We start from the raw sequence: 24,592 nt of genomic DNA, 5'->3' as shown, positions 1-24,592 counted from the left end.
ACCAATGCTCCAATGTATATATACTAATCCTGCATCTCATTTTAGGTCTTATTTTGATCAAAGCAGACTTAGAAGATAAAATAGAACTTTATCAAGACTTTGATGATATAATTTATCCTCAAATCATTAAAGGTGAGATTAAGGAAGATATTAATAAGGATGACAATACAATAGAACAACGATCTAATGATTTACATCTTCCTAAAATCTGTGAAGATGAAGGATTTATTTATGTTGCTGGATATGTGGTCAAATCGTTACATCAAAAATTTCCCACTCTGGTGAGTGTAATACTTCAAGGATCCAAGTTACTACATTTCCATGACTTAAAACATTATTAAGAGGGGGACTGCCTCAACCAACAAAATCTTTTTTGGAATTTTGCAAAAAAATAGAGAAGCATATCATTAAGTTTCATGAGAATTCTTTTGATACCGAACCATATGTGATGGATCGACTCATCAGCATAATTGTGTAAAAGTATCTTATGGAAAGAATATGAAGTTATAAAAAAAATTATTCGCACTTGTACATTAATTAGACTAATGTATATTAATAATGTAAACAAAAGTAGCATATCAAGAAAAATAGCAAGTAACATGCGAAAAACTGCTCATTTCATTACTTTAAAAATAGAAACGGAAATTATATATATTTTTTTGAGGGTTATTATTTAATTTTTAACAATATACTTTCGAAATGTGAGTGCCTGTGTTGTAGCTAAGTCTAAAAACCTTGTCAAGCAATTCCTCGGAAATTGGATGGCCAACATGTTTTTTTCAAAGTAAAAGAGATCTTCTTTAACACAACTATAATGCTATTGGGATCAAAGTTTTCACCTTGTGTCAAATCCACAAAAGAGTCAATATGAGAACTGTTTGACTGTGGATTAATCAGTTCTATTTCAATAAAGTATTCGTTTTAAGATACTTAAGTTTAATTAAATCATCACATAACAATGCATATTATGAATTTTTTTTAAATTCATGATCCCTCGTATATGTAATTATGTTGTACTTTATAACAATGATCTATTCTTTAATGCCAGGAGTGACGGAAGTAATGCGATCTTTTGTTAGATTGACGCCCCACATTTTCCAAGGAGTCTTCATCTAGTATCTCTGATTTGATGAAGAATACATATGATAATTTATAGTCCTCCTAACAAATGACAATCAATACAAATAACTTATAAGTAATTACGAGATATATGGATTTAATATATTGTTCTTAGATTGAATGATAGAATTGATGATGACAAGGCTGAAGAGTAAACACAGAATAACCAATAAGTAATAACTAATAAGCCTTCAATTTAAATTTCCTAATGGATTGGAGTGAAATCCGAGAATCTTCTTCGTTCCTCGCAGTAGTCTACTATGGCAAAGTCATTTTCTGGATAAACTGAGACTTAGCTTCATATGCTTCACTACGACGTGGAAGATCCTTAATAGGTTTGAATGTCTTTTAATAAAATGAAGACCTTGTCCAATTGTAGAATCAAGAATCTTTTTCTATACGATGGAAAATGTAAACAGAACACATAACCACGCATACTCTATGACGTTACTATTAAAAGTGTTATGGAAGTCAAACATCAGTCGTAAACACGTCATGGTATAACTTTGTATTTCTATTAATCTTGGGTTCAATTAAGTGTTTACGCACTCATTTAGCAAGATTATTTTTCCCCCTTTTCTTATTATTATTATTGAGGCCCTCTTTACGATAATAGTTACTTCTATTCTTTGATAACCTATTGATAACCCCTCTCTTTTTTCTATAATTTTAAGTATTTTCTACGATTTCTTTTCCTTTATGAAAAAAAAGAAGAAGAACGTGTGGTAACTCCAATAAATTTAGGAGTTCCGTTTCTTGTGCTTTGAACAATAAAAAATATATTTATGAAATATTCTTAAAAAAAGTGAAAAACACACAAAAAACGCGTTTTTGGGTCATACCATCATCCTGAATATTATTTTGTATATAGATCTGTAGGAATGTTGGGTCAAATATGTTGTATATAATAGTGGATAGAACACAAAAAAATATACATCATGGGATCAATTAGAACAAAAATAGAAGCCACAGTTTTTAAAGCAAAGGCGCACATGCAAAAACGATTTTAGACTAAATGTTTGGTTTTGCTTGAATCATTCATCAAGTTCCTTAAAAGATAAACATAATATCCAAATTGAACCTTTTCAGGACTTCTTGGTATGCTTGGAAGAATCTAACCAGTACAATAAGTATGGCAGAATCTTTATTTCTTCCTGCGTAAAGAATAAATAGGACTTAGGTGTTTTTTCATTCGATGGGATATAAACACATTAAATTTTGTATTTTTTACTCAACAGAGTTGCGTTAATTTTAAAAAAATCTGTGCTTTTATCGTTAAAAATGTGATTTACGGTTAATCAATGACTACTATGTATACATAGACTAAAAATATAACATGTACATTTAGGGGGGCCACTACTAAGGCTATGTATTAGTATAAATACGTCCAAATATCACTCATTTTAATAAAATGAAATTTAAATTATTTACAAGTGTGAAAAATACTCGATATATAGACCTCAAGCTACGGACTTAAATTCACCACTTATCAAGAAATAATAAATGATACAATCATTTATCATTAAATAAATATATATTTCAAAATCAAATTAATATCATAGAGACTCGATATTATTACTTCGAAGAAGGTATTAAATAGAATAAAGTTCAAACTACTACTTAGTACTGAGGAAGCAGTTTCTTACCTATTATCGGATTATTGTCCTCTCCGATGTATAATTTTCTTTCCTGTTTCAACTAGTTTAAGTCGGTATATATAGCAGTCATTGGGTTAATTCATTTCTGACCAATATAGTTTAAACTTTAATGGATGCTTTGTATCTTTTAAAATTACATTCGAGGAGAAACATTTGCATTTTGTATTTTTAAAATCTCATCCGTCAGTTTTTCAGATTCTTATGTCTAACGGGAAGGCAATTTGGGGAAAATTTAATGAGCTATCATACCAATAACTTCAACAGAAGCAACACATTTTGTTTTGAACAAAATCGATTTATATTTGCTTCAATTACTTTGAATATTGTCGATTATTTTTTTGTGTTGGATTTTAGCTGCTATGCTTCCTCATTTTCTAAGTTAGGTTTGATTTTTTTGGATACAGCTATGTAATATCGTTTTCATTTCACTTTTTTTTTTTTTTTTTGGGGGGTCCATCTTGTTTTACTTCTCCAGCCTCTCATCCTCGAAATGGCCTTCCTTTGATTATTTTGTCCTCGGACGACTATCAACTTCTTTATTCCCTTTATTCATTCAGATGCTAGTTGTCTTCTTCATTCTTTGTTGTAGTGGGATTCCCATCCACATCCCGTAGTTTGAGATTTCTCAATATTTTGGGGCCTATGCCTTATCAATTTGTTCATTAAAGGTCTCTCACTCAAGTTTTCTTTATGCACTACACCTGACTTGAACAAACTGCTTAGCTCTCATCTGTGGTTAATATCAATGCTACTCTATTGCTGGGTCTGGGATACACCTTACCGTAAGTCAAAGTAATTGTTTTCCTCAAGAAATAACGAGCGCGCTATCACTCGCTTTTATAATCAGTGAGGACACTTCTACTCTTTCTCAATCGGTGGTTTATCCAATTTTCTAGATACTAAATATAAAAGGTGTTTTCTTTAAGAATTTAAAGAGCTAAAGGGCTATATTTCTGTTACACTAATCAAAACACGTGATTGCACCCCACTCTCTCTCTCATTTTTGAACTTAGTAATGGCACTCCTGTTCTCGCTCATTATTTTAATCAGTGGGAATGCTACTGCTGGCACTCATGTATGATAAGTGCTGTTCAATAATGTTTGCTATTGTCAAATCTTACATTAACACTATGGACTACTCCATTCGTTCAAGGAAAGGTTTTTCATACTTAGATTTGAAGATTGGATGAAAAATGAACTGTGTTCATGCTTTCCTTTCATATTTAAAACGAAAGAACAATGAATGGATAAAATAATAAGTACCATTGATTTTTATTGTCTCTATCACTATGACTATTTTTTGTCACTATTACTAAAATAAATTATTGATCACCAGTATTATTATTATTGTTGTTCTTTAAATTCAAATAACATACTCGTACATATATTGAAAAATTCTCAATTACTGTGTAGGTTGATTAATTTCTAATAAATGTCTCACAACACACCATTGGCAAAACACTGGACTATAGAATGGCACAGCATTCTCTCGATAACACAAAAATACCCTATGTATTCTGTTGTCAGATGTCGATTCTCTTTTCTCCCTTTATATGTCATGTCAATTTCAAAATTTATTCTTTTTCATAACTAAACGAAGTAATAATTTATTCTAGACTTATGCTCCGTTTCTAAAAGAACAGAAACACAATTTCTTGTTGATCCCTTGTTGTTTATATAATATATATATTGGCCATTTTATTATTTTTATGAAGAAATTTCGACTATTTCTTCATGGAAATAATATAATAACTAATTATAACTACTCTTTTAATCAAATATTATTCAGCATTATTATAATATATTATCGAATAAAAATACTATGTAGATTTTAATAATATGTAAATTATTTTTAAAATGGTAAGAAATAATATGACAGTGATAAGCTGCGAGTATTTAAGATATAAATAGCAGTTGGTACGACTGACTTATTTGGCTAACTACCAGATGATTTTGGGCTTTTTGTTTTGTTTCTTTTTTGGATTAAAGGTTGTGTTATACAATAAAGATAACGACGTGATTGGGTCTATTAAATAGGTGTTCGATATTAAATAAAGCTAGTGAGTTACAAGATATATCACAGACTCTGGTTTTATGAAAAAAATTTGAAAAGCAAGGCCTATTTTCTGACGTTATAAGTATAAATCTTACAAATATAAGAAAAGGAACACTATATATCTGCTATCTATAGGACACTCTACTTTATTATCTTGTTCATGTCAGATATACCTGATAAAGTTAAAAAAATGATGATTGTATACCTTGTCTGTAATTATATTGGGATAGGTAAGATTGCAATATACTACAAACCAATTTAGTTCTTATTTTTATTGTTAATTATTTCATTAACATCTGGATATCAATTGATACAAGATGGTGAATGTAGTGTGAAACAAACCAAATTACTCTGATCGATGGAAATTTAATTATGATTTTTCTCCGTGACTTAAAGGAAGCTTTTCGAGGATCTTTATTACATCCATCCAGCGAGCACTATATACATGGAAAGTTCACGTATTTTCTGGAAACACGTAGGTTAACATTAAAAATCCTCTTTAATATTTCTACGTGGCAAAAAAAAAACTCTTTCCTTTTATGAGATTATGGCCATGGGTAGAGATTTGATTTTGATAATAGCGTGCGACTTCATTATCATTTTTCTTATTATTATCCTCGAGTCCATCTTAATTGCAATAGTTCCTTTTATATTTTGAGGACCTTTTGACAAAACCTCTCCAATTTTAAATAATTTCAAGTATTTTCTTCTTCTTCAAGAAAAGAAAAAAAAGACGTAGGGAAATTATATAAAATAGAAGATACGGATAAAATTGAAACGGTTTCATAGGTTAAATGGTCGAATCAGTGTGATTAACTAATAAGTCTGAATCATATTGTTATAAGGCTATTATCACCGTTACGTCATAGACAAACAAATATACTACTGATTACTCCAATCGATGGAAATTTAATTATGATTATTCCCTCGGACTTAAAGGATGCTTTTTGTCCATCCAGCGACCACTATATAAATGAAGAGTTCACGTATTTTCTGGAAAAAAGTAGGTTGACATTAACAATCCTCTTTAATATTTCTACGTGCCTAAAGAAACTCTTGGATTTTATCAGATTATGGCCATGGGCAGTGATTTGATTAATTATTTGACCAAACGACATTATATGTGGGAATCTATCTCATGTACTCACGAGGAACGTTCTTTTCCCAGGAAGAATCCCTCTATTTGTCTCCTACTCTGATTTTTCCTATTTCTTCGGAAAGAGTTCCAAGGTGGGTTTCGAGTGACTCTCTTCCTCTTCACTGTGCATTGTACAACTTTAATCATAATTAATCTGGATGCTATGTGGGAAATGAATTTATATGTACCTATATCAATCCAAAAAAGTTATCACTTGAAAAATGAACTTTAATGAATATTTTGAAAAACTTAAAATAACTTTAAAATTGAAACTTCTGAATCTCTTTAGAAATAAAAAATGTCGTTAAAAAAAAGTAAATTCCAAGTGGCTATAAATGTAACAAAAACCTCTTTGAAACTTTACTAACATCACTTTTTCATGAAAATACAACAGGAATCCGAATTAATAGGTCACCCTAACAATAGAATACCCTAGTACACACATTCAAATAAAAAATTAGAAGAAGTTTATTTTTTATATGACCTCTGACTTTAAAACTATACTTTATTAACTTAAAATATTTATATTAGGACAATTGCTTTAAGTAAGTATTAAAGGGCTTTAATGATAACGACATTTGCGAGTTTATTTTTATTATATTACTTTGAAAATCGATTAAAAAAACGCATTCATGGTTGAATAAGTAAATTTTGTTTTTGCGGCCGTTCCTAAATTTTTTTAAACAAACGTAGACAATAAAAAAGTTTGACTAAAATTAAATTTGCTCATTTTCATTAATTAACACAAAAACCTCTTTGAAACTTTACTAACATCACTTTTTCATGAAAATACAACAGGAATCCCCCCCTTCCATACTTCAAAAATTTGATTATAGATACAAGATAATAATCTTTAAATATTAACCAATATCAAAATTAAAACATATTGTCGATTCTTATTGGATATTCAACAGTCACAATTTTTTAAACAATCAAATATAAAATCTATAAAAATAATATTGACTAGATAATTATAGGTAAAGAACTTAGTATAAAAACCAAACAGAAAAGTATTGCATATTGATTGAGTTCCTTATAAGTGAGAATATAAGAATAGTCTAGTAAAATATTAAATAATTGAAAATTATTTAAGTATATTTTAAAATTGCTCATTATTCGGGAATACACGTCATAATTCAATTTTTCGTAAGTAATATTGTAATGCTCCATTTAATAATAATTAACACAAAATCCCAAAAAGTATAAAATGTATCATTGCTAGTAAATTTTCTTTCGAACTCTCCTTATGTTAATAATTCGTCTCTACGTGTCAAGGAGTAATTCATGATTGAACTTTATACTCATTCACTTGAAAAATAAGGTTTCCACTTCTTTTACATTATCATCAAAGTGAAGATGATGAGTGTGAGGATTTAGGACTCTCAATAACCAAGAATGATGATAAGTGAACTGTAATAACTTATTTACTAATTAAATATAAAACGCGAAATAATAACAGCAGACGTGTGTATAGTTTAAGCTCTATATTTAGATTAAATGGAATAATTAAAAGAACAGAAAAAACCTCCTTTTAGGAGGGAATAATTAGGGTTGCAATGGCTGATTATATGTGCAGAGTACAAAAGTCTCAGATTCCAACAGAACCCCCCAGAAAATAACGGGTTCGTCAGAATACGAAATTTTCTGTCTTTGTATATGCCACTCAATTTTGACTGGAATTGATAGACCTCCAGTTTGTAAAGCTGTAGATCCTTCCAGGAAGTCTCACTAACGGATCGAAGTTTGACTTCAGAGAAACAATACTTTAATGTCTGTAACATCTACCTTGTATTGTGAAACTATGCACCATATAACTTTATAATTTGTGGGGTGTCTAAGTTACTTTCCTTTCAAGGCATTATTCGGGTCTTTAGTAAAAAAAATTTGGAAGGTCAGCCATAGTTTTCAACAAATCGTCAAAATGTGTTAAGAAAATCTAAGGTTGAGCATGACTTTGCAACTTGTATATTAATTTATCCACAAATTCTAATGAGTCTTGTCGTACTTCATTAGTTATATAATTTATGTTAAATATATGTGTTTTTGTTTCCTCTATTGATTGCTTATTTTGAGTCGTAATTTGATGGTAGTATATATTCAGATCATTTTTTGATTTTAAATTATTATTATTATAAATTGTTAAATTTTTATCTACTTCAAGAGGACTTGATAATGGTTGTTTTCGCCACATCTCTTTTGATTTAAGAAGGAATTACGGCCTAGATAACCAAAGATCTTTATTAATTTTTAATTCATCTAATGTGAGACCTCTACGTGGAAAATCTGCAGGATTAAGAATACCTGAACAAAATGGAATTGATGAATCTTGAACATGGTCAAGTATTTTAATTATTCGACGTTCTTCCCAGATTTTACAATGACCTTTACCTCTCTGAGTTCTTTGAATGTTCAGAAGAGAGTCTGTAATTTAAACTATGTCTTTACTTGGACTCTTCCCTTAAAGGTTTCTTGGAAGTAATGCTGAAGTGATTAAAGTACCAATTTGTTCTCCCATAATTTTCGCAATTTTTGTGATCTCTTCTTTATTAGAGTCACTTGTACGTTTTACAGTTCTTTGCACTTGTTTCTCTTTGAATTGACGGTAGTGCAAAGGACCCGTCCTGAACTTACTTTTAGGACAAGCTATTGAAGAATGATTTGATTTTGCATTTTCTTTACATTTAAGGCATTCTTTAAAAAAATTGTGATCAGATTTGAATGGATCCAGACACTTGAAGCACCATCTGCTGCCTATGTAAACTTTATTAAACTCCACTTCTGACATCCCCAATGCAGTGGGGCATTTCTAAATAACATGGTCTTTTTTACATAATTTGCAATTTAATTTTTGAGATATAGCAAAATCAAAATCATTTGCCGTAGATGTATTTTTTGGAACTTTTATATTAGGAATTCTAGCCTTATAAAGGCTTATCCATGTATTAAAAGAGTTCAAGTTCTCCACTTTTCCTGCAGTCCATGGAGGTAATGGAGCTTCAGAACCTTTGTTCTTTTCAAAGTAATGAGAGTATTCCTGTTATACTTTGAATTTATAGCCTTTCCAATCCGCTTGCATTGTAGGGGAAATGGCTCCAAAGAAAGTATGCATCAAGGAAAATTCAAACTGTATTAAACTTAGTTAATATTTTACTAGTTATAATTAACTACACTCAATTTGTTATAATATAGGAACAGAATAATATTATTAGTTAGAATTATTATTATCAGAGACTTCAATATGTAAAACAAATATAATTTAATATTAATATTTCTGACGAATTGTGTTCTTAGTGTTTGTGTCTAAATCTATGTAGAAACCTTAAAAGTAAAGTCTTAATCGTTGGACTCCCCAGTCTATGAGACTACCAACCGCTTGTTAAATTCGTAACTAACACGATGGCTACCCTTTGGCTGTTTCAAGAACTAATCCTCAAACTTCCACAAACGATCTTTCTATAGTTACTTGTGTCTAAATTGAAATATATCTTTGTAGAAACCATAAGAGTGAAATCTTTCTCGTTGGATCTTCCAACCTTTCAGACTACGTAACTATCACGATGGCTACTCCTTGGACGTCCCAAGAACTTTTGTCTAATAGACCACAAAAACATTAGCAAAAATATGATATGGAAATCGAAAAAAAATAACATAAATATATTCAAAAAATTGGAATTTGTGACCATCAATTTTTAATCTTATTTATCGTAATGTTTCTTTTATTTCTAAATAGAAACCATAGAACAAAGTCTTAATCGTTGGTCTCTCCGATCGATACGACTACCAAGCGCTTGTTAACTAAGTAACCATCACGATGGCTACACTTTGGCTGTTCTAAGAACTAATGTTCAAAATACCACAAACAATCTTTTTATAATTACTTATAAATGTATTATCTCTATGTAGAAACCTTAAACTAAAGTCTTAATCGTTGGACTCCCTCATCTATAAAACTACCAACCGCTTGTTAAATACATAACTATCACGATGGTTACCTTTTGGTTGTCCCGAGAACTATTATTCAACGAGACCACAAAAGATCAGCAAAAATACAATATGGAAATCAAAAAATATCAGGGCAATCCTTGAGTATATCGAGAAACTACGATTCTACTTAGGTTCTAAGTTGGCAGAAAGACTATGTGAGGATTTAGGGTTCTCAATAACCAAGAATAATAGTAAGTGAACGGTAGTAACTTACTAATTAAATATAAGACGCGAAATAATAACAACAGACGTGTGCATAGTTTAAGCTCTATATGTAGATTGAATTGAATATGGATGGATGTAACGAAGGGCGACGAAAAGCCTCCTTCATGTCCCAGCAAAGAATCATAATTAAATTTCCATCCATTGGAGTAATCAGTAGTTCATTTGTTTGTCTATGACGTAACGGTGGTAATATCCTTATAACGATATGGTTCAAGCATGTTAGTGAATCACACTGATTCGAACATAGTTTCATTACTTTTTTCTTTTTTTTCTTGAAAGGAGAATAAATCATAAGGTGATGCTTGAATTTTTTGAAAAGGAAAGGTTTTGTCAAAAAGTCCTCAAAAAAATAAAAGCTATTGCAGTAAATGTACTGAAGGATTTTTTTTTTTTTTTAATTTTTGTCTTTTTTGTTAATTTTTAAGAAGAATTGCCACAAAAAGGTGCTTTTTGGTTATAAAATTTTATGTACAAAAATCATTACATGGTAGAGTATTGCGGGTTATTTTCTCGAAATCATTATTCACAATATTTTTTTTAATTTTTGCAAGTACAAAAAAAATATTTGTAGGTTTTGTTTCTCTTTACAATTACTTATAACTGATTCTGTAAAAAATTATTTTAACATTTTTTTTGTGAATTTCTTCCCGAATTTCGATTTGGCAATTTTTTTGATAAAAATAAAAGTTGACTAATCTTTCAGATAATTTTTTTATGAGTATATATTGATATGTTATTTGAAATGTATTACATAATTTTTTTTAATTCATTATAATAACACTAAAGTTGCAAAAGCCTATATGTATTGTTTCCTATTTATTTGCTACATTTTTCATTTTTTTTAAAGTATAGATTTGAAAAATATATATTAAAGTCTTTATAGAGGTCATCGACAGCATAAAGCAAACAAAACAAAAGACACTAGTTTTCACAAAAAACATTTCACCCTTTCATTTCGTCTATAATAATCACAATATTATTAATTGTCTGGTTACATTTCTTTACCCTTCATTCAGAGGGGCAATGCCAATTTCAGATGTATTCTTGCATCCATCGATGTCTATTTAAAAAAAATAAAAAGTATATTCATTCCTCCACGTAGATCAACTAGTGGTTTTTCATTGCCATCAGAGCTCTTAGAATATAGATAAGTATTCTTTATAGACTTATGATTAACAAAATAGATTATGTTGTAGAAAAAGTTGAAATTTTTTAAGTCAATCAGATTTACATGATCGTAACCCTACTGATTCCCTGCTATTTTTATATATATGATACTTTGCCAATTAGAGATTTATCTCCGTAAGCCAAAGATACAAAAGAAATCCAAATTAATATGGAAAATAAATCATCTAGATGAAACGTGTCCTTATTTTTCAACGAATATTCAACAAGAACACATGAAAAAAGAAATTGACGTAGGAATTCGAAGTAAACACAATTTCCTGATAGATTGAGCAATTTTGTTTCCTACATTCTCATTTTACTTAGATTTGATTTCAATTCAATTTCATTTAGTTAGGATCAATGACATGATCTTAGAGTTTTAGCTAGTTTACATATTTCTTATATTATTCAGTTTACCTATGTTGTAGAAGTATTATACTTAATAAAGTCTTATTCCAAAGTTCTTACAATAACAAAATAAGTTGAAAAATACTTTTCATAGCTATATAAATGCAAACAATGGTAGTTTTGAAAGATAATATAGTTTTTGTCAAAAATTGAGATCTTTTAAATCAATATATGGATGTAATACTTGAGATGCAAGACTTCAGATAAAATATGACAATACCGAAGATAAGCTTAAAAGAACCGATGACAACATCGTGCAAACCCAAATTATTGATTGGATTAAATTTCAATTTAAAAAAAAAAAAAAAAATAACCTGGTTCATTTGGTTAGCCATTTGAGTTTTATGAATGGTTTTTGCGATAATCCTTTTATTGTCACTAAATACAATAAAATGATATCTATATAATTAAAAAAAAACTATCAGGTCTCACAAGAGATTAAATTTGACTTCTTCCTTGGGAAATAAAATCTAGGATCCAAACAATGAAGAGATCCATTCATGATGATAGGGGAATTAATATAATTAGAAATTACATTATTCAATATTGTACGCAGCACAGTATCATTATATATTACATCGTGCGACTTCATTATCGTGGAATGAAAATTGTAAGCAATATTTAGATAATGTTTTATATTTGCAGGTACACCCTCATGTAAAATAGAATCACTTAAAAAATACAAATTTTAACGAAAAACCACGAATATGTATATTTTTTAAATAGGTCTATTTATTGAATAAAACATAGAATATTTTTATTTTTTTAGTATAGAGCCGATTCTCAACAAAAAGATTGGAGCTCATTAGAAAAGCTTCTTAAAACCCAAAAAGATTTCAGATCTATCACACAACAATATGGATTCAAATAATATATTCTGTGTTATTCTTGCAATTGATTTCAGTAACGCGTTTGATTCTATTTATTATCGACATATCTTTTATTATGTCAAAAAATTACTACCCACTCGTTTTTTAACTAAGTGTGGGCACTGTTATTAAATGGGACTTCTGCAATCACCTTGGATGGTCTTGAAAATCCTCCAACTCTTCTTAAAAGGAGCTGAAGACCGGAATGACCAGTAGCTCATTTTCTTTTTATTTATGCAATTGAGGAATTTGCTCAGAATATTAGGTGAAAGTACTCTGGATTTGGATTTAATTTTAGAAAGTAAAAACATATTTTAGAGACATATGGCAATGATATAACTATTCCTGTGGAAGATAATTCGGAATCATAGATGAAGAAGTGGATTGAAATTTTACTTTCGTTATTTGCTATAAGTAAGAAAATGAAATAAAAGAATAACCCTCCCATTAAAGCAGTTGACTCATAAAAAGATTCAGAAATTGAGGGATGCTCAGTTAAGGATAGAACCAATGTTCTTGTAATTTATTGAGAAAGCCATGGAGAATTTAATTAAAATAAAAACTATTTTGAAAGGTTCATAAACAATCGAAGCTGAAAAAAGTTGGCTACAGAAGAAAAAAAAGTCAAAGGAAACAACTTGGGGAAGACTAGTTCAGTTAGATCATTTTCTCTATAAAATATTAAGGAAAATGATCATTGATTTATCCTCTAACCCAAAACAAGAATGGTGTTCTCTAATTTCTAATAATAAAATATATCAATACCTTATGATGTGAACAGATTTATCTAATTCTATTCTGTTTTACATTTATCCTTCCCAGTCTGCCTCCTAAAGAATATTGTGGAAATCTTCTACGACGTATGACACTGCTTTTACTGTGGACATTTTTCGTCATTTTCCAAAAAAGAAGTCGTTTTTTTTTTTGCCCTTTTGATGGCACATTTAGTTTCGAGGTTATGTCTTTTTCCCAAAGAAATTTTAACGATCCATGATATGATTACAATACAAGTGTCTAGTGTTATGTCTGGAAAATTTTGTTACCCTCTACTAAGGCTAAATAAGTTTCATAAGTACCTATAGCTCGAAATTTTAAGATGTTGTTTCAGCCTCCCTTGGAACAAATAAAGTTTTTGAATGAAAAAATAAAAATAGATGTAAATAATTAAAGCAAGAAAACTATAATCTGATATGAAAAACTATTTGTAGATTCAAATAAAATAAAAGTTAATTTTTGAACTTCAAACACATTTTGATCTGTGTTAACTTGTGTTATTCATATAATATTAAGCAAATTCATATATTCAGTTAAATTACGTTTATTATTATTTTTAAATGATAAATCCATTGAAATTATATTGCAGTTAAATTATGCTGACAAATATAACATTGGCATCCATTTCTATGCTCTTTTTTGTCAATAGGTACTTGCAAACAAACTTCTCCATCAATAAGGGAATTAAACTGAATTGATTTTTTGGGTATTGCTCCACTGATTTCATGGTCTGTAACCTTGATAGACCCATTTTCTTTACGGAGAAAAGCGTTATTTTTCTTATCAAACTCAGCATAAAGATTTTTGGAATCCCAGTAAGTCTCGGAAGGGCTCTGTTGGAAATTAGATGTTAATGTAGGTTTGTTACCTGTCACATTTTCATAATAATTTTTATTATTACATTGCTGAGCAGGTTTAGGAACTTGTTGAAAATGTTGAGTAATAGGTGGAGGTGGAAGGGGTAAATCTTCTTCTGGACTTAATAAATCTTGAGTAAAAACATTTGGAACATTATTGTTCTCCGTTAACACTTTTCTTTGTTGATGAAAATTTGAATAAGATGTTAACCTAGAAGGAGATCTATCGACTTTTTCCTTTTCATTCACAATCATCGTACCATATAATGAATTTGGTCTTGAATACTCAAATAACGAGTTATTAAGTTCTTGATTATTGGATGAATTAGTATTTTTGTTTTCATTAGATTTTTGTCCGACTTCCTTTATAAGTCTATTGATTGGATTAACGACATAATTATGCCTTGGAGAACTTATAAAACGTGGATTACGAATATTCTTGAGATTTCGTTGGTTAGGTTGATTAAATCGTACTTGTGATTCTAGTTGTCGAGAATTTCTTGTATGATGTCGTCTTTTCATTCTTCTAATTGTCATTTGAAGTGTGGTAGAGTCAGAAGATTGATTACGTCTATTTGACTCAATTTTAGGACTATATTTTATTGAGTACATTGATTTACTTGAATGACATGTAACCTTATTTGTTTGAATACTGATTATAATACCTAAAATCATACCCAGTAGCCCTAAAATAATTTGGATACCTGCATGGCAAACTTCAATATCTTCGTAGTTCATTTTACATCCTTTTACATTGGAAGGTCTATATGGTGTTGGTTTTGCGTTAATTATGTCCTCAGTATTAAAATGATATTCAGCCTCACATCCTACGCCATTCACAAACCACCAACTAAAACTTCCAGTTCCTAAGCTTAATAAATCCTGAGTTTCGTTATTTAAATATCCAATATTTTTATAAAAACAAATTAGAAATATATTCCATGATATCCAAAAAAATGTCCAAACAAGATAACTGACCAAATAAGCAGTTCTTTTTTCAAAAACACCAAATATTCCAAGAATTACTAAAATTATGTTTATGAAATTTGCTAATATAGGTAACCACATATATCCTAAAAAGTCGAAAACTTGCCGCTCCAATGAACTAAAGAGTTCTAAAATTAAAACTATGCAGATTAAACTCTTCGAAATTCCATATTCAGACTTGTTCTCCATAATTGAGGCATGTTAAATCTTCTTATTTTCTTATTCCCACATTTCTGAAAGGTAAACAAAACTACATATATTTTTTGGTATCATAATGAACCTGTGATATCTCTACCTGTATTTATATATTAAAAAAAATATTTACGAATCGTTCTTAGTCCAGGTATATATAAGTGCTAAAATAATATTAAAATTCTTTCACTGGATCTATCTTGAAGCTTGATATATTATTAAACTGATGTTCATGTATGACGGATTCATTAAACTTAGTTATTGCTACGAGATAGACAATTCTATTGCATACATATTTATATGGAAACATAATTATGTGAAACATTTTTTCTTTTTTAGATATAAATTTGAGTATTTATAAAGAAAATTCTTGATCTTGATTATGTGAATATTGATTATCTTTACACTTGTAACTGCCTTGCTCAATTGCATAATAATATATTCCTGCAGCATTTATTTTGAAAGAGGTTAGTTAGTAAATATTTAAAGACTATAATAGGGTCTTTTAATAAAATTTAATTTCATTCTTCTATAATTTTTCCGTATCCACCTTCTCTCTTGGGCACTCTCGTGTATGGTATATATATACTATATTAAGAATTGTAAATTCTAAGCATTAATTCGCATATTAAATTTTTGTGATTTATCCTTTCTACCTCCACCTATTATTTAACATTTTCAACAAGTCCAAAAACCTCATCTGCAAAGTAATAGCAAAAAGGGTTATAAAAATGTAACCGACCTGAATTATCATTTAATTTCCAGCAGAGCTCTTGTGAGAATTACTAAATTCCAAAAATATTTATACATAAGTTATTAAGAGAAAAAACTTTTTTTTTAATAAAAAGGATGGTTTTATCAAGGTTTTGGACCTTGAAATCAGTGAATCAATGCCATAAAAATCAATTCAGTTGAATTCCCTTATAGTTTGTTTGCAAGTACCTATTGAAAAAAAAGAGCATGGAAGTGGATGCCAGTGTTGTATTTGTGACCATAATTTAGCTGCAATATAATTTCAATGGATTTATCAATTTTTTTTTTTTAAATAACAAAAGTAATATAACCGAATATATGAATATGCTTATCAATGACACAAGTCAGCACCGATTCAAAAATGTTTCAAGTTCGAAAATTAACTGTTGTTTCATGTAAGCGCTTACCAAGAATATAAAAATTAGCTTTTCTTATCCGATTACAATATAAAATTCTTGATTACTTGTACTTATTTTATTGAATTTTAACCTTTTCGAGAATAAAAAAATAGAGTAATCCTCACTGCTTGAGAGGCATTTTTTTGCAAACTTAACAAAATTCAAGCCATGACTTATTAAATTTCTTGAAAAATATGCAAAAAAGGTATTAATATTTGGTCAAAACTTAAGTTTTCTTTCTAAAAATCTTCTGCACCAAAATAATCTAATTAATATTATAATTCTATAATTTTTTTCCCTTGTTACATTATAAATAGGGATTGTATGCTGTTATACCTATTTAAATCTGAAATAAGTATAAATATTTAAATGAATAAAAAATAATCAAAATATAATTACTTAATACATTTTTTATGCTTATTTATCTATAGAAACAATAATATTAATACAAAATAAATACTTAATACAAATAAACCAAATACTATGGTGGTAAAATCTGACTTTAAAAATATTACCCGCAAGATACTAATATTTATTATAAGCTATATAAATCTACAAAAAGTAAAAAACTACTTATAAACAAAAACAAATTATATATATTTTATCAATATTATAGCTGCAAGACGGCGCTACTAAAGATTTGAATCAAGTAGCGAAACGAGAATCTACGTGATCAATGGCTAAAAAATGTCTAAATGCATAAAAACTTTTTTTTGTAGGCTAGAGCTACTCCTTTTTTATTTTTTCCAGATATATTTAGAAGTTGGAGATATTATCTAATATGTTTTACTTTTTTGAGAAGATGCATATTCGAGGTCTTGAAGACAGACATAGCTTAGTCAGAGAAGACCTTCATAATATGGAGTTTTGTTAGCCCATTAATTTGTTTATTCGAGTTCAAAGATGATAGTGTTTATGATAGTTATTTTTTCATATATCATTATTGTAAAAATATATATTAAATTGAACAATGGAGTCCAAGTTCTCACCTCTGACAATAATTGACCATTGTATCTTCAATTATACATTTATTATTATACTATTAATATTTAATTATATTAACAAGTAATAAATCATAAATGTGTTATTGAAAACTCCTCTTCTCTTTAGTGGAATATTCAAAATAGGAAAATTAATTAGTTAAATCATTTTTTCTTTCCCCACAACAATTTTAGAGAGTGAGGCATGCTTCAACAAAAATCTCTCTTTATTATTAATTATAATTTATAGCATTTAATTTAATTATTATATAAATTATATCACAGTCTACGTCAGTAAGAAAAATAACGGAGTGACATCATCTGAAAAGCGGCATATTGCAAAAAATGTTAAAACTCTGCATCATTGTATTTCCTCAAGCTAACGGTCGCGTTTCGTTACTTGGTTTAAAGCTTCAGGCGCTACTATTCATCAACCTTTCCTAAAAAGAGCAGAAAAAAGATCCGAAATCATCTGGTAGTTAGACAAATAAGTTAATATTACCAATTACTATTTATATCTAATATACTCTCAGACTATCACTGTCGTATTATTTATTCACCATTTTTAAAATAAAATTATTAAAATATACATAATATTTTATTCGATCCTGTATTATAATATTGCTTAGTAATATTTGATTAAAAGAGTAGTTAAGATTAGTTATTCTATTATATATGTATAATAAAATGACCAATATATATATTATATAAACGACGAGGGATCAACAAGGAATTGTTAAATTGATCATTTTACTCAAAATATTGGCGTGGCCCAATAAGTTTTGCTTGCAGTGTCATTTGAGGGAGTCGATTTTCTCTAAATTTATCGAATAGTTAGCAACAAGAAAAATACAGATTGGGAGGAAGGAGATCTAAATTCAATTTTAGCCCTACTTTTTGGATGCAGAAACCTATTTTAAGAACTCTTACTCTATAAAAATATAACTTTTGACCAAGCAAAAAATACTTTTTTTTATAAATAGTCATTTAATCAAATTTTATTCTGTTTTTTGTTCTTTTTTCGAAATAGTTATTAAGTATTTGTACTATCGATGACAAATTTTATATATTTGATGAATCAAGATATTATTTATGGTTCTAGGACAATCGCCCGAAAATATTTTTTTCGCAAACCAATTTGCCAGATGACATAGGGATCGTTGATGCTTAGAAACACGGCGGCGGTAGAGTTTAAGCTGCTTTGCGGCCAGTACTTCATCTCTACAACCTGATACCCAGGGTGTATTTTCATATATTAAAAGAGTTGTTTATGGCTTACATAATCTGCAAATATGGCATTTTACGTACCTCTGACCCAGCCGTTCATCTGAAAAATTTGTGGATCGGGATTTACCCTTATACTGTGATTATGTACCTTTATCTTTGATTTGATCATTTTACTCCAAATATTGGCGTGACCCAATAAGTTCTGCTTGCGGTGTCATTTGAGGGAGTCGATTTTCTCTAAATTTATCGAATAGTGACATGTATTATTAGACGTTTATTTAATATAATCTTTCCTATGATTAGCAACATCCACAAATGTTTGATAAAAATAAATTAATACATAAAATGAAGGAACTAAATCTTGATTTTAAATATCTTATATATTTCCCAGCTAGCCAGTCTTTCACTTAGTTTAAACAGAATTGTAAAAATAATGATCTTCTCAAACTAACCGAATGATTTCTTCGACAGAGGACATATGTGTTTGGAATTGAAGATTTTGATATGATCCGAAGATGGATCATATTTAAGCCAAAGAAGTTTAGGAATGTATTAAATGATTTTTTAAACAAAGTAATGATAGCATTATAAAATACAATTTCAAAGGTCCTATATGGCGATCGTCATACGGAGTTGAAACTATAATAAAATGGCAACTTTTCTTTGATACTATTATCATTCTATTGAAAATTCAAAGTTGAATATAAATCCACTTGAACCAATCAATCATCCTGAATCATGCCAGAAGTTCTATATTTTATGAAATTGTTGATATTGAGGGATTTACATACAATGAAAAACATAGCTTCTTTAAAAAAAAAAAATAAGTATAGGCTATTTAGTCAGAATTCATTGTATTATACTATAGAATGGAGTTTCTGACCGCACATCCATGTCCATTTTACACCTTCGCTCATAATTAATCTGGATGCCATTAGGGAAATAAATTTATATATAGCTATATCAACCCAAAAATATCCAAAATATACATCACGAATATTAAATATACTCGTAATGGTATTTACATGGAACTTTGATACCCTTCAGCAATGATGAGTTATTTTCCTACAAAATATATTTTTTATTTCTTCTCTTAGTTCCATTAATAGTTTTCCTTATTATCCGTTGTCCAACTATGTAAACGTTTGATTTTGACACTCTACATAATAATAATTTCTATACTTAAGCCACTTGCAATAAAATATGTAACTGAACTCGGGTATTTATTTGATTCGATTTGGAGGTGAGTAGTGTTTCTGATGGTTTAAGTATCGGATGTAGTTCGTTGGGCTACAATTTTTTTCTTAAAAATGAAAAATATAGATTAAATTCCTACATATCACTTGAAAAAAGAAACTTAATTCTAACTTTTGAAATTCAGCATCATAACTTTAAAATCGAAACTTCTGAAATTTGACAACATTACATTAAAAATTGATTTAATTCTTTTTTCACCAAAATATTAAAATTGAATTTATTCATTTTCATAACTTAACCTCCCCCACCCTCCCTAACACAGAAGGTTACCTTCCATAGGTTTTTTTTTATTTCAAATTTTACATTTCTTTTTGACAGTGTAGATTGAAAGTAAGTAAAAAATCTCAACGTGAATCTCCATTCATAATGTTATATAAAAAATAACTAGAAAGTGGTAACTTTTGTAGTCGCAACAAGAAAATAATTATTTATTTTCTGAAGCTATTATTCTTATTATTCAATGCTTGAGAAGGGAACATCTAAGTATAAAGTAATAAATAATGTGTGTGCTCATGAAAGACTGAGAGTAACTATGAGGATTTTCACGGATGTATAAGTCCTTATTGGACTCGGGGTATAAATTGAGAATCGAGATCGGTGTAATATCTTATCTTATAATATCCTTGGTATATAAAGAGTGGCATTTGTGTTTGTTTCCTTGATCTTGGTCTATAAAAAACGTCTTGATAGCTAAGCCGCTATCCTTCCAAAAATTGTTGAATTTGTCAGAATTGAAATGTTTATTTTCAGTTTCATTTATTTTTACATATCGGCAGAACATATTTTATGTTACTCGGTGCATTGACATTGAAGATAAAGCTATGTAATTGTATAACACCATATTTAAAACTAAACATTGACACCAAAATTTTCCTGACTATTTTTTTTTTTTTTTTTGTACCGTACGAAAATTATATTATAAATTCCAGTTTTTCAACACAGTATTAAGTATTCATATGTATAACTATGTAATTGTAGATCCATTGAAAATCATTTATTCCTATTATGATTAGAACTCATGATCTAGTTTATTTTCTTTTGTAAATATTTACCTGAGACAGAAAAAATTGAATATCACTAGGATAATTTAGATTATTTATATCAAGTGTTCTCAACCAGTGTGCCACAGAGACAGTGGTACAAAAAATTTTAATATTATTAATTAGCAAAGGGAACACGCAAAACCTAAAGTAAGTAAGAAGCACAGCTGCTGCAAAATAAAAGTGTATATAAGGAGGCTAAGAGAAAGGGTCTAGTATTGTATATAACCTTAGATGAAAATATTATGATCATGGAGAAGGAAGCTGTTTTTTGTAGTTGCAACATGAAAATGTTTTGTTTTTTTTTCATTTTTTCCCCCAAGTGTCTCAATGAGAATAAGCAGAAAATGTATTTAGGTCATAACAGCTGAAAGTGGCACAACATATATCCCATTTTATTATTTGTTGAATAAACATGTTAGGTTTTTTACTTATTTATTTGGGAAAGTGTTTCTCGGAAGTGTTTTGACAATTCCAAGTGCGCTTTAAGTTGCAAAAGGTTGAATATATATAATGGATGGAACAAAATTATCATTTCCTATTTGAGTCGGAAATATGGGATGGCCTTTTCCATTTATAAAAATTAAAAAAAAGAAAGGTTATTTAAAAAAGTAAGACCTATTGCTTTTTCAAAAAACTGCCATTAAATTGAATATGGAGACAAATGAGTAAAAAAGTTATTAGAAGACTTGGCTTTTTCTAAAAAAAGGTCTTTCTAAAAATAAAATAACACTATTAAAATTTTTGCTAAAATATTTTTTTTTATGGAAATAAAAAAAGACTTCAAAATTATATTTACTGAACAAAAATTTATTTTATGTTAGAATTGGAAAAAGGAAAAAGTAAGTCTGAAAATTTAAGAAATACTTAAATGGATTGATTAGTATGCCAAGCAGTTCAATTCAGTCTCAATGGTATGGATGAAAACAGTGATGCAATCAATAAATCAACAACGATAATGTTATCCATTCATGAGACATAAAACTTCTGCTATAGAAAAATTTGTAGGCACAACTTAAATGTGTAGAGATGAATGAGGCTGCTACACATTTTCGTCAAGGAGAGGATCTATAATTAACATGCAAAATATTTTAAGATATTCATTAATCTAGGTGGATATAAGTATAATATTGAAAATATATTTTAATTTGGTTTTCTATATTGATTGTACAATCTAGCTTTTATTGATGATAACGTAGACTAATTCAGCCTTATTCATCAGTACACATTTAAGTTATGGGTCCTATAACAAGAAGCTTTAATGTAATGATTCGCATTATTGATGTTGATTTATTGATTGCATCACTATTTATCCAAACCATTAAGTCTGAATTGAAGTGCTGGGGGTGGTAATAAATCGTTTTCGAATACCACAATATATAAGCAAGATTTTTACTTCAGAAATAAATATTTTAGTATTAGTTTAGTATAGTATAAATAGGTATTTTCCAAGTAATTAGGAAAAAGTGTTGCAATTCTGTTCTGACCATGAGCGAGATAAGTGACATGCAAAATCATTGGAAAATATTGCTTAAGGTTTCCGAATACTTTTATACAATAAGATAAACCATCCATAATGAAAAAACTATAATATCTCACTTATGAAATAGGAGCCAAAAACGTTGTTGATACTTGTGACTTCAATCATTCTAAATCTTCTTTTGTCGGCCTTCTTAACATTTCCAAATCTATTAAATGAGGACAATCTAACAATGGGCGTATAGAAGAACAATCATCACTGTAGTCATGGATCGTAGTTTAATCTAAGACAATAAGTTTATTATTTCTACAAGTTATTTCTTAATCTTTGGAGACTCTACTATAATTTGGGATTTGCATTGATTTTATTATGGTGTGGCGTGAAGGAATGACTTAAGCAAAATAGAGTTACATGAATTATAGGAAATTTGGATGACTCTTAATATGAAGTGAAACATACAAATTGGTCATATCAGACATAAAATTACATGCATTAGTACTTGGTTCAAATATATTCTGTGAATATAGCCTCAAATTATTATTGTGAATACAGCTTTTCTTATTCTTTAAAATTCGAATTTTTATAAGGCTTGAATCCCAAAATCACATAGGCTACATGACAAAAATCTGGAAGGCTTGTCATAAATATGAACTTTTTTACCTACATTATCGGCAAAAAAGGAATGAAAAATATTTTTATAATTCAATTAAGCTAAATTCGCCACACAGGAAACGAAATACTAGCAGAAATACTTCCCAACGCAAGTTTTATAGATGAATGCATGGAAGTTAAATTAAGTTATATTCAAGGCATGATTTTTCATACCCAATGATAAAAACAACAAAAACAAGATCAGTACCATGGTGGAAAAAACAAAAACTTAGTAGCTTGAGATACAAGCTCAGCTAGCTTCAGCCGAAGTGAAACTACAGCTCACTAAGGACTACTAGAACTACTGGAAAGGAAACAAAAATATTGCACTCATTCAAGAAGGCTCTCTTTTCCTGTAACTACAAAGTGGAGAAATGACTAGTATGATTTATGAACATTGATAAATTTATCCCACTCGTAACAATTTATCACAATCTTAAATTAATCAATTTCTTAACTTAACCTAAATTATATTTATCCTTTAACTTAATACTCAGACAAATTAAAACTTAATTTATATTACTTTCGACTTTCATTTAGCTTATATTTATTTTTACATAAGTATAAAAATAGTTATTATTTCGTATGTAATAATAAAATATAATATTGGAAGTACAATTATCTGTTGGTTCGACTGCAGTTTGGCAATGTTTTTATTGTTGTATTGATGATGGCAAACATTTTATCTTCAGTAAGCAACGCAGAATTCTTCACCGGAACGTTGAAAAGTTTATCGATATTTTAGGAATATAGGTAAAAAAACAGTGACCAGATTTACAAGTTTTTGATGATTTTTCATAGGATATTGGATAAAATACAGAGTAAATACACCATTACTATTACTTATTAAAAACTATAAGAAGTTCCCTCAACTAAAAGTAGAGTGATTCTAGAATATGAATACACATAGTGTAAACAAAACTGTAGACATAATAGGAATTTCTGATCATTACTAAATTAACGTATCTCACTTCTACATAAGTTTCTAAGAAGTTCATTTCTAGTTTAAGGTATTATGATAACTAACAGTAGTTGAGTATTTACTTTTATTATTTTCCTGATTTAAGGTCATATCATAGGTATATATTTTTAGAGATATGCAGACGTAGCAATTTTTTTGGATAATGATTGTGATATATATACGACAATATAAATACCAGTCCTTGCTGGTACTAAAGATTATCAGGAGAAAATTATATAGCAGGGAGATCAAGTTAATTTACCTTCAGGGATAAGATTTTAGAAATTATTCTTTCTTCGATTATGTACGGATCGACTTGAACAAGTTGAATTGTGCCAAATAAGGAAATGATTTCCGTTTCCGTGGTATCCTTTGAATATTTGTTTAATAAACAATTTTTCAGTGATGTAA

General features: G+C 28.9%; 1 protein-coding gene and 1 long non-coding RNA gene across 6 annotated transcripts in view; one reads left to right on the top strand and one right to left on the bottom strand.

Moving 5' to 3' along the window:
• LOC121127203 (uncharacterized) overlaps positions 1–24,592 on the top strand; it is a 29,451-nt gene that overhangs the window by 3,144 nt on the left and 1,715 nt on the right. For all 3 annotated transcript variants that reach the window (XR_005867638.2, XR_011782793.1, XR_011782792.1), the window contains one exon: positions 46–5,308. This is a non-coding gene — a long non-coding RNA (uncharacterized lncRNA). The remainder of the gene's footprint in view (positions 1–45; positions 5,309–24,592) is intronic.
• Positions 13,925–17,706, bottom strand: NKAIN (Sodium/potassium-transporting ATPase subunit beta-1-interacting protein). Of its 3 annotated transcripts, none has more exons than XM_040722175.2 (2): positions 17,575–17,706; positions 13,925–15,475 (listed from the first exon to the last, which is right to left on the bottom strand). In XM_040722175.2, exon 2 carries the CDS (start codon positions 15,429–15,431, stop codon positions 13,977–13,979), a length of 1,455 nt encoding a protein of 484 aa, XP_040578109.1. In that variant the 5' UTR covers positions 15,432–15,475; positions 17,575–17,706; the 3' UTR covers positions 13,925–13,976. The 3 variants fall into 3 exon arrangements, with proteins under 3 accessions (XP_040578109.1, XP_040578107.1, XP_040578108.1); XM_040722173.2 differs by lacking the exon at positions 17,575–17,706 and adding an exon at positions 15,538–16,095 and having other exon boundaries at positions 13,925–15,492; XM_040722174.2 differs by lacking the exon at positions 17,575–17,706 and adding an exon at positions 15,538–15,851.

Source organism: Lepeophtheirus salmonis, chromosome 12 (assembly GCF_016086655.4).
Source record: "Lepeophtheirus salmonis chromosome 12, UVic_Lsal_1.4, whole genome shotgun sequence".
NCBI lineage: Eukaryota > Metazoa > Arthropoda > Copepoda > Siphonostomatoida > Caligidae > Lepeophtheirus > Lepeophtheirus salmonis.
The sequence above is the reverse complement of the archived record's forward strand: the minus strand, read 5'-3'. Positions and strand labels throughout refer to the sequence as shown.